Below are 12,418 nucleotides of genomic sequence, written 5' to 3'. Positions count from 1 at the left end.
GAACAGGTCAGATGGATATGGTAAAATCATTAGATACCCAGAGTAGAGTAGGATGGCTTTGTCATGTAGTAGCTATCGTAGGTAAAAAAAAAAAAAAAAAGGTGATTTCAATCTGTAAAATTTCCTTTTTGCATGTGCAAGATATATGATATAACAAAGGCTATGCAGATTGGTTCTAAAAGGTTTGTGTCAAAAAGGAAATATGCTAAGGGTTTAGCTGCAGGTAGCACTTTTAGGCTGAAAAACGCGACTTTTCAGAGCCACAGAGAGCCGAGGGGGGAGAACCTCATACTGAGTGCATGAAAAACTCAAAATCACATGATTGGTTGGGCTTCTAATCTGTTGCAGTTAAGGCCTTGAAGTTGAAGTATCTGGCCGATTTGATAGCATAATTTTCAAATTGGTAACTTTGCTATGTTTAATGCCTATAAAATTTGGTAATTTAAGTTCGAAGTAATTTGAAAGGTCATTTTAAAGGTTCTACAACTTCGAATTTTGAAGGTCAGAGACACTAGCACCTATTTACAATATAACTTTATCCTACTTCTTCTTAAGCCTTTTGAGATTGTGATAAGTGTCTTAAAAATTGTTTATATAGTTTTAAAAACTCTTTAATAAAAAAATTAACTTGTTTGGATGTTATAGGTTTGAGGGACAAAATATTATTTTGATGCTTTTCAGCAAAAATATTTTCCTGAATAATATGAAACATTGTTTGAATTTTAAAAAAATATCAATTGAGGAAAATACTCATATAGTTTTAAGGTAATTACAACTTTCAAACTTTAAAAAATATACTCATAATCTTTAAAAATTTAAATAAACGTCATTTCTACCTCATAAAGCACCTTTTTAATTTATTTTCAGATAAACATAACATATTTAAAAGTATTTTAAACATATGGTTATTAAACAGTAAATAACTTTTTAATAGTAGAACTTATTAATTAAGTTATAAGTTATAAACCATAAAACTATAAGCTATATTTTTTATTGCAATCCTAAACATGTACTTAAATTATTTGAGAAATTGCATTACTCAATAATCAACTGCGCATCACGCGCGTGTGCAACACGTTATACTCTAAAAACATGGAAAACATCATTAAATCAATCCCCCCATATTGTAAATTGGTAGTAGTTGAAGATGTTTGGCTAATATGTGGGGCTTAATTAATTTGAGATGGTCCTTAATTAATTCAATCATGGATGCAGCATTAGTTAATAGTTCATCGAGTCCTTCAAGCACACCAGCTACTGTATGGAGTGGCGGCCGAGATGACTGTGGAGTGTGTAAGCTACTACGTTTGCCAAAGAATGCTGTTTGCATTATTCTAATAAATTATTGATTTGCTACGTAAAGACAGAAAGGCCAGCCAAAAGTGGATACCAGGTTTGAAGTTTACTTTAATTCAAGGGTTAGGTGACTAAAATCTTGGACCAGAAACCATTTATAGCTAGAAAACTTCATCAGTTCCCTTTCTATATGAAAAACTTACAAAATAAAAAACTGCCTTTTCAGACTGTTCGATCGAGCTACTTCCAGAAAGTGGGTACCAAATTTACTGACTCAGAGAGAGAGAGAGAGAGAGAGAGATCACATCCAGTGTATGCTGAAAATGGGAAATAGGCAGCTAACGTGGATTGATTTGCAAAACCGAAATGATTAGAAGACAAAATTCTGTGACAGCTCTGTGTTTGAATAATGTCAAGAGTAGGATCAGAAAAGCATAGAGTTGAGAGAAGAAAATCGTGTGTCCTTATTCGGTTCTCTACGATACGACATTAATTAAAAAGACACGGATTCTTTGCCTAAGGTCAAGTTCATTGACAACATGCTCTCATCTCGTTTTCACAACCCATCCTTCTCTTGTAACCTAAACGAACATATACGAGTAGCACACGTAAACCTGCTCTTTCGGGATGATTGCTAAACCCTCGTACCTCTTCGATCTCGCGAAGTGAACACCTTTGATAGCACTAGAGACCCTCTTTTCTGGAAAACAATATCATTTGATTTCTTATTAGAATCTGGGAGATACAAGTGAGAGACAGATATACATATCATACGGTTTTTATTATTAATTTAATATTACTTGAAATCTTTATGGGAATAATAATAAAAATATTATATCATGATATGCAGCCTCGTTTGTTTAACCAAAACAAAAAATCTCATCTCATCTCATCTTAATTCATCATTACAACTTTTTCAAATTCTAATATAAAATATAATAAACAATCTAACATTTTTAAATCCCAATACAAAATTAATATTCAAAAATTATATTATAACAATATTTTATTAATTACTATTTAAAACATCTCATCTCATCTGTGTAATCAAACGGAGTCATGTCTATTTCTTTTATCTTACGAGTGATATTATATAATAGATTCTTATCTTAATTTTATTTAATAATAATAAATATATCACATTTTATTTAATGTGATAAAAATAAGATATTAATGTAATGTATGGAATTTTTCAATTTAAAATAACGTAAAAAGTTATTTATATCCCAAAACAAAACAAAAATACTGTTGATATTTAAATGGGCCCTAGTTTCATGAGTTCAGTTTGCCTAATACCCAAGCCCTATCACATGACAGCCTTGCATTGGATATGTTTTGTGGGCCCAAACTTATTCTTTAAGCCTTATGATGGTGGTTTTAAAATGCTTATATACTTTTCAACAAGCTGTCTCCGTCTGGGTGACAGGAAACTCAAATGAAAAATCGCAATCATAACTTTCCGGTAGTGCTGTGAGCTTTCTACTCAAATATTGCGTCGTCAATGGAGACGATTGGTTTGAACCAAAATGATCATTGTCCTTAATGAGAAAGTATTATTACAGGAAGAAGCCTAGCACCATATGATATAGCAAAGTAGCGTTTAACTTTTAAGTAATACTACATATAATAATATAATCTATAAATATCGTACCGCCATTTAAAAAAAAGTAAAATTTATTATTAAAAAATTATATTTTAATATATATTTCATATTTATTCAATTTTTTTTAATATTTATATCTTATCATTACAGAAATAATGTTTTTTTGTTTTTTTTGTTTTTTAAAATGCTGTGTCATGATGTCGAAATCAAATAGATCATCAGATCGAGCGTGGACTGCGCCTTGATCAAAGTTTGCATGTTTTACCTAAAACATAATATTTAATAATTTATATTTGTCCAAAACTACAAATCTGCTTGAGCATTTTTCCACCCATCATCTAACTACTACAATCCTCTAGCTAGGGTTGTAAATTAATATTACCACTCGAATCAAGATCGACTTTGTCAAACTTGAATTATATTTCATTTGTTTATTAAATGAATTATTCGTAAATACAAAATTATGACCGATTATTAAATAATGTAGCTTGTATAAAACTTAATTTGACTTTGACAAGTTTGTATAAGTTAACTCGAATAGTTTCATATTTATTATTTTTTAGATCATTACTATATCTACATTTATAATGAGAATATTTAAATTTCTTAAAATAAAGAGAATAGATCAGGAAATACTGTTATGAATAAAAGCATATGTATATACACATTTTTTAAAAATATTAACAAAAAATCATAATATCACGTACGGCAAGAAAGTTTTCAGAGTTTTATGACTTATCTATATCATTAGTATCAGCGATTAATTAATTTAATTATATATATTAATGAAACCTAAAATACCATATATGTATATATGTATATCTTGAATGGTAGAAAATCATAATCCTTCTCTCTGAGTAATTCTTAAATAGCTAGGAGTCATTCTCATGCATGATGCATGCAGTACTAGTCTAGTCTAGGACAAGTCAACCCTTCCTTATAAATGTTACTGTGGATGTCCCTGTCCTGTACTAACCTGTTGCTGGGCAAGTCTTTCACCAACAGACGGGGACATTAAGAAAAATCATCTGTTATGCATGCCATCTCTTTTCGCCCATCCCTCCTATTTATTCCTTTTCTGTGTCTCTGGAATGCCAACATCTCCTTGTTCCCCGCCCCCCTCCCACCACAAACTCTCTGCAATCAACTCGGGTCAGAAGTATATACCGTCATGCCGTCCTCAACATCACTATATTGTGATTTTTTGCGAGCGAGGGTGGGAGGGTGTTTTTGTGTTTGTGCATGTTTGATGGGTCAAGAGCTAGCAAATTACCAATTTCTGGGGATTTCAATTTTTAATATTGGATGTCTAATTTGATTAGATGATCACCACCAGATAGGCCAGGTTTTAGTATGTTTAGTGAGATTTTTTAGAGTTCTGATACAATCAAGAGAAAAAAAAAATACAGGAGAAATCCACGATGTTACACCACGTGTCTTGATGTAAAACGTTAAATTATAAAATTATTTTTATTATAAAATATATATAATACATCATATAAATACATATCAATTTATATATTTATTTTTATACAATCTCTTTATTATTGTACTAACAGCTCCTTTACATTTTTTTAAAGCTTGGGGAAATATGTCATACCCGTGTGGTTAGGATGTTTTTAATTTTGAAGAACAATAAAATTACACTTTTTATCTTATAATTAACACATATTTTGTACTGTACATCATAGACTACTAGAACTGAAATATATATATATCGTGTTATTCAACAAATAAACAACTGTACAAGTGATCAAATCGTATAATTAATTTTCAAATTTTTATTAATTTTTTTTTTTTCAAAAAAATCCCTATTTATTTATTTATTAAACAAACTGAAGTCTGTACCTCTATCTGCATACACAACCAGTGTACCATTGCCAGAGGTTCCGTGTTGGGTCCGGGTTGATGACTAGAGGTGTGGACCATAGTCCATTCTCGAACTGAGTGGGCTCATAGCAAATCAAGTTGCAGCCCACTCCAGGTTCCTTCTTTCCAACACCAATCGGCGGTATATGCTGCCAGCCCACACTAAAGTTAGCACGTCTAAACGACTCCAAAAGTAAGAACCCCTTTTCATAACGTTTTTTTGGTTGATAAATCTATGAACGAGAATGTTAAAAACTTAAAAGCGTTTTTTCATTAGAATGATTTCAAAATAAATATGCTAGTTCTAATGCTTGGCTGAATTTTCTTCTGGCTTTCCTTCCATAATGATCCGGAGCTCAGAGGTGTTTGGCAAGTAGAGAAATTTTGTATTAAGTTTTGGATTTTCCAATTTTCCAATCATCATATTTTTTGAGACATTGATCTGACGACGATTTAGATAATAATTGCTTATTCAAAATCCAAATTGCTATCACCATTAAAAATGGTGACTCGATAGTTTTTGTGCTACTCCCATGTAATTTGACATGTACTAGATCCAGGATTTTTATTCGCATATGAATTCAACTAGTTATGGTGGAATCAGTCTAAGTTAGTACTTAAACTCGAGTTGTCTACTCCTACCTTTTTTGCCTATTATTGAAAATGAATAATATTATAAATAGTTATAAAATACGTAAATCCCGTATAATTATTTTAAAAAAGAGTGAGATTCATTATTAAAAAATTAATTTTTTTTTCATGTGGGTCCTGTATTTACTTAATTTTTTAAAAAGAATTATGCTGTGTTTATGCATTCTATGACTACAAATATCATTTTTTATTACAAAAAAACTTGAATTGCATCTTAAATTTTCTAATATTATGGCCATAAAATAGAACTGGCAGGAATTTCTATACCCAAATTCTTATGGTCTTCATCAAGATTATGGATTAAAAAATAAGTAATTCTATATACAATCACTTTTACATATTTTTTGTACACTCTACTGATGTGATTTACTATATCAATTTTTTTTAATATACAACCAATCATATTAGTAGAATATATAAAAAATATCAAAAGTGACTGCCTATAAAATTTTTGTTAAAAGACAAAAATGGAAGAAAAAAGTTTTGTTATTTCATAGAATTACCAACACATAATATTTATAATCTTAAAGTGTACAAGTTTTATATACTATTTTTAAGAAAATGAATAAACTTAAAATCTGTATAAAAAATTATTTTTTAGTAATAAATTCTATTTTTTTTTTAAATATATACAAAATTATTATATCTAACCTTACTCGAGGTACATTATGCTGCAAGTCGAATGTCACTAAAATTGAGGGGGTTTGATCAAAGGATCTATGTCGTATGATAGGCCCAACGGTCCACTTCAACATCATTCTACGACGAAGGACCAAAACCATGATGCCCACTCCGTTGGGCCCACATGATCCAAACGCAGTGCCCCTTCGCCCTTTTCGGAAAAACAAAGAAGACTTAACGAAGTCGGATCACATAAATGGGGAAAACCACTTTCTCCCTCTCCGCTTTGCATTGTTGTGCATGCAGTTTCTTCTCTCTCTCTCTCTCTCTCTCTCTCTCTCCCCTCCTAAAAACAGCTTGTAAAAACGTCCTTTTTCCAGGTTCCAGGTAATCAATCTCCCCAACTTATCCCCCAACCGTTGAAGCCCGCAGAGACTCTCTATCTCTACATTTCTTAGAAGGTTGCAGAAGAAACCTCCTCAATGCTCACGACCTCCTCTTTAAACGTTCCAATTCATCAATGCCTTTGTCGTTCACCCGCTGGACCTTTTCTTCCAATTCTTCAGAACTATTGAGAGAAGAAAAATCTCAAACACCCAGATTCAAACCCGGTATTGATTTCTTGATCCATTGTTTCTAAATCCTCCAAAAGTATGGAATCCCTAATACCCAGATTCGAAGAAATCGAGCTTATCCCTGAGCCCTAGACCTCTCCTCCAGTACCGAATGTTTGTGGGAGGTTTCTGAATCAAAGCTAAAGATCAAGGAATCAACCGTTAGGGGACCAAACTCATTCGACCCATTTGGTTGATTTTTCATGGTTATAAGAAATCATAGATGCCCAGATTCAGAAACTATTCCGAAGGTCAAATTCTAGCTCTTTGGCAGGCAAGTCTCTTGAATCCAGAGCTGTAGAAGAGGAATCTAATCATTTGGGTTTGGACCCAGATGGAAGAAAGCTCTGTAATCCGCAATCCAAACCGCAATTAAGAAAAAGAAAACTGTTGTGTGTCTGTGTAGCTTTTGTTTTGTTGTAGTCGTCACTTGTTCCATGGGACAACCATCGCTAGCCTTGGTGTTCCTAATCTTTGGCTTTGCCATTAGCATTCTTCCTCTCCTTGCTCAGTCCCAATCAGAACATGGCGTAAACATTCCCGCAACACGTCCGCCTCCGCCTCCTCCTCCTCCTCCTCCTCCTCCTCCTTCCCCTCCCCCTCCGCCTCCACCCCCACCCCCGCCTCCGCCTCCGCCTCCGCCTCCACCACCTCTACTATCTCCTCCACCGCCTCCGCCTGCGCCTCAGTCGGCACCGCCTCCTCCACCACTACAACTTCAATCGACACCTCCACCACCACCTCCACCACCACCTCCATCATATAATTCAAGACCGCCACCATTGCAGACAGAGGCCGATAACGGGTCCAATCATAGCCCAAGAAACCTGTCGCCACCGCCTCGGGAGCAAATCACCAATGCAGGGAAGACGATTGGGCTTTTGTTTTTGGGTATCGCTGCGATCCTTCAAATTGGCGTGGTGGGGTTCTTGGTTTTCAAGAGAAGGCAGCTTCTGAAGCTCTAGGACAGATACGGGAGCTGTTCTTGAATTGAAATTTTCGGTTATGTCGGTCTTCGCATCGATTCTTCTATTTCGGCGGCGCGGATGGTTTTTTCGAGATCGAGTTTGGAAGTCTTTACGGAGGCGGCATATGTTGTTAACGGGTTTTTTTGAATTTACATTCTTTGGTGGATGATGAAAAAATATGAATTGCTGCTTGATTGGAGCATCGGGCATTTGTCAATGTGGTAAATGTTGATTGGGATATTCTTTCATCTTGTTCTTTCTGAATTCCTGTTGATTACCTTGTCTTATGTCTAAAATACAGGGCTTATCACTGATAGCAGAGGAAACCCCTTTTGCCAATGTTGCATGGCTTCCTTAAAATTTTTTCTTTCTGCTACTGACATATGTGAATGTTTAACATGTTAGACATCATGGAAGAATTATCATGACAACGTGTAGTGTTCCTTCTTTCCTAAGCCAACCATGACTTATCAAGAAGTAAATCTGTTCGATATCAGTTTATGTTGCATTTTATTAGAGAAAATGGTGTTCTTGACATCTGTTCATTGAAACAGTTTATATCTGTGGGTATGGATTTCTGTGGCTTTGTGAGTTCACCATCCAATTGATTTTGCAAATACTGCCTGTTCATTAATGGTTCACGCACTTCTAGGAGAACTAATCTTCCTGTGAGGTATCATGAGAATCCAAATGAAACGAGGATCAGAAAGGGCAACGGATCTAGAATTCAATTAAAGTAAAATATTCAATTACGATGACCCAAGATTCTTGTACATCTCTGGCATAAAACTATTAGATTGTACACCCTTTATTTTTGTTGGCCGAAGCTGTTCTCTACTCTTTAGTTGATTGCGTCCTTGAGGAAAGATGCTTTATTCCACTGTTCTGTTTTGTTATGCAGTTTACATTCTATTACAACCTCTGTTAGAATCCCTCCTATAAAATACCCGCCAAGTCCTTTTGTATTTCAAGTTTTGAGCTAATTCTTAAGTTGAACTTTGAACTCTCTGTTGTTCTAACAATAGTCCACTCATTGTCATTCGACGTGCAGTCTTCCGAAACACAACTCAGTGATGTTTTATTGTACTCTTGCCACATACACGTGAAAGGTTCATCTTCCTTTGTGGTAAATGGATCATTGTCTTTCGCATGTAAAGGGTTGAATCATCCCTGTGACTGTGATTCATTATATACATCTTGTTTGGAGTTATAAAATTACGTTGACACATCAGGAACAATGTCTTTGTTAGTTTATGGTCGATTGTCTTGGCACCTGTATTTATGTTTACCAAGGTATTCCAAAATTTGTAGCCGGGGGAAAGTTCAGAACATGATGTTTGGCACCAGTGATATCGATCTTAAAAGATCTGGCCGGATATCTGGTTATACAGATATTTGCTCTTATATATACAGAATATGTTGGATATCCGCGCGGGATAGAGGCAGATGCAGTAAACGAATATCTATAATCTATTTGCATCCGGGTCTGGATCCGGATGAACATTCTTGCTTGGGGATGTAATGTTCGGTTCTTTTCACTTGGGTGAAAGGCTTTAGAATTTTCTAGGTTTGAGGCTCTGTGAGTCCTGTCTTTTCTGCAAATTACTATAAGGTTGTTGATCAGAAAAATTTAAACCCAACAATTTGTTCAATCCCGAAAGGTCTGACCTCCACAAAATTATAGTCATGGCTTTGTAACTGGTGTCGAAATGATCATAACTTTTCTTGGCTAGTGACAAAACCATAACTTTTCTTTAAGGCAGCCCGAACATAGTTTTGAGTGAAATATTGAAAAAAAATAGGTAGGTTGTAACTATTGGCTATTGACTAAATTATCGTATTTCTATACAAAACCAAGTTTTGTATGCTACACGAAAAAATAATATAACTCCATGCTTATATAAAATTATATATTGTCAATCAGATCTTAGTATGACAATGATGTCACAGATTGTTTTTAATAATTTTTAAACAGAAAAAATAAAATTTATCTATAAGGGACGATAGCTTAAGACCTGGTCTGGATAGCAAGAGTTTCTAATCATATAATATCTCATCACATCTCATTTCAACATCCAACACAATAAATACGAACAATTTTTAATTTTAATTCTTCAACTTTTTCATCTAATCATTATAATTTTTTCAAACTTTTAAACAAAATATTAAAAACAATTCTATTTTTTCAAATTTCAAAATAAAAATTATATTAAATTTTAATTTTATAATATTTTTATTCAAAATTTTCTCTCTTATTTCTCAAAACTTCATAAAATATCTTAACTTAAATTATTTTATTATTATTCACAAATCATTTAACTACTATTTATAAATTATTTTATCTCATTTTTTTTTATCCAAACGAGACCTAAGACTTATATATAACTATTGAAAGTCGTTAATAAAATATTGGTTAGTTCTAAAGATTTGAAGAGGTAAAATAGGTTAGCTTATGTACGCGTTTGGTATGATACAATATTGTTATACGTCTGGTCGGCGTGCAGGCTCATCTTCGATCGGAGTAGTATTATAATCGAAGTACTAGGTCAACCGAATATACATCAAACAATATACATGGCCAATTGGCCATTATGGGACGTGGCTATATAGAGTCTCAAAGTGACGTATTGAGATTAAATGAAAGAAGATGAAAAGAATATCTAGGACTCTTCCCATTGATATGCAAGAAGGATTGAAGGCAGTACGTACGTGAAGATTTTTATTTCTTCCAGGAGGTCCAATAGTTATCAGCAACGACTCTGCCTTGAGCGGCCAACGCATCACTCATGAGAGTTATTTTTTCGAAAAATATTGGGGGAGGAAGTCATCTGAGTCCTGACCGCGGTATATAGTACTTTTTTGTTTCTCCGTTTTTTCATCTTTGATTCATCTCTTAATATTTGAAAGAAAAATTCTTAAGTTATAAATAATATCAATCCATCGTAGTATAATGTTGTGGTCGTGTTTCACAGCTCTATACATGCGATCACTTACAACAAAAAAGCAATGAGGCTTGGAGGTTTATGGGAACGCCTCTAAAACTTAAGTTGATAAAGATAATGTAAATTTCTGTAATAGTTGATTCAGATAGGGTTTGTTGTCATACATGGGTGGAATAAATAAAACCCATGATGCTTTTTGTTTCATGTAAAAACTATTTCATCCATTATTTGAAATTCAAGTCACAGGATATTAGGGCTTAGCTTATTTCAGATAAGCTGATAGCCTTTTTCCCGAAGATCTTAGGTGGTTATTCTTTTAGTATTAACCCCTTATATGCTTTAAATGAGCTAGATCCCTGATTCAAGAGTTATTGAGTTGAGCTAAATTCTAGGCCCATGGTACTACCCGGCAGGCCCCCGGAAGAGATTTAAACCCCTTACAATTACCCTGTGAACGTGATGAGACTTGTAATTATGGCATTTCTTCGTTATTTGGGTTTTTTGTCATTTCATAACCATTCATCAGGATGTTGTTTCGCCTTCGCACCCTTTCACATATCCTACTTATCATTTCGATTATTTATTGTTTTTAGACATTCATTTTTCCCACTTCTTCTCTTTTGGTACTATTCTTTCCTCTTTATATTCTTTGTTTCGCTACATTTCCTCCCAATCTCCCTTGCGAATCCATGGCTTCCTCTAAAGGTAACCTCTCATCCACCTCCAGTGAAGCTAGGTTTTCGTGACCCTGCAACCTCTCTTCTTACTCTGAGGAGGTAGTCGTTAACCCTACTTTTGAGGAGGTACCTGCTCCTCACTCGATTTTTGAAGGCCATCAATAGTCCTTAACCATTTTTGGTCACAAGTTGGACTCCATGAGGGATAGTTTCAACATTCCAGACTTGATGGCTCTGGGTCTACCTGATCACCATCGTGGAGCTATCAATATGAGAGGTATGGTTGTTTCTGTTACTTTATACTTGGTCATGTTTGCAATGGGGCTCTGTTTACCCTTTGTACTACATGTTCACAATGTGCTAGATGTCTTGGGTCTTGTTCCAACCCAACTTGTGCTCAATGCCTGGCGGATTCTGATGACCTATTATGTTCTCTAGCGGTGAGTGTTGGAGCCCACCAGTGATGAGTATCTTGACCTCACGGCTCGTAAATTCCTTTCTCTGCAGGGTTTTAGATGCTTGGAAGTAAATCTTTGTAGTTTTAGGGCTCATAAGAAATTGGTTCAACTTGAGGGCAAATATTCCCGCGCTAAGGATTTGCATATGATATTTTTCTTCATATTTGGTGATAGTTAGGAGTTTCCAACTAATGAGGTAGTGAATCAGGAGTTTTCCATTAGGGCTTCATGGAATCCAGTTCCTGATGAGCATGGTTTTGAGATCATCCTATTTGATCGTGAGGGGCCTCACATCCAGTAAGTACAAGCTTGGATAGATCAGAACAGTAACTCCACCTAGTCATATGTTATTCTAACTCCCTCTAACATCGATAGATTTTTATGGTGCCTAGTAGGTCATGTTTTCAGTTGCGAATTCCTAGGTGCCCTGTTACTGACGGGTGGTTTGAAAAGAGGCCCACCACCAGAGGCAGAAGGCAAGAAGAAGAAGAAGAAGAAGAAGAAGAATGCTTGGGCCTCACATCCAGTAAGTACAAGCTTGGATAGATCAGAACAATAACTCCACCTGGTCATATGTTATTCTAACTCCCTCTAACATCGATAGATTTTTATGGTGCCTAGTAGGGCATGTTTTCAATTGCGACTTCCTAGGTGCCCTATTACTGACGAGTGGTTTGAAAAGAGGTCCACTGCCAGAGGCAGAAGGCAAGAAGAAGAAG

General features: G+C 34.8%; 1 protein-coding gene across 1 annotated transcript; it reads left to right on the top strand.

Moving 5' to 3' along the window:
* Nucleotides 1-6,286: 6,286 nt before the first annotated feature.
* Nucleotides 6,287-8,053, top strand: LOC122300914 (leucine-rich repeat extensin-like protein 3). The gene has a single exon (XM_043111892.1). The coding sequence runs from the start codon at nucleotides 7,092-7,094 to the stop codon at nucleotides 7,617-7,619; it is 528 nt and encodes a 175-aa protein (XP_042967826.1). The 5' UTR covers nucleotides 6,287-7,091; the 3' UTR covers nucleotides 7,620-8,053.
* Nucleotides 8,054-12,418: the final 4,365 nt, after the last annotated feature.

The sequence above is a fragment of the Carya illinoinensis genome, chromosome 2 (genome assembly GCF_018687715.1).
Source record: "Carya illinoinensis cultivar Pawnee chromosome 2, C.illinoinensisPawnee_v1, whole genome shotgun sequence".
NCBI classification, from domain to species: Eukaryota; Viridiplantae; Streptophyta; class Magnoliopsida; order Fagales; family Juglandaceae; genus Carya; species Carya illinoinensis.
Note: the sequence above shows the minus strand (reverse complement) of the source record. Positions and strands in the feature narration are given on the sequence as shown.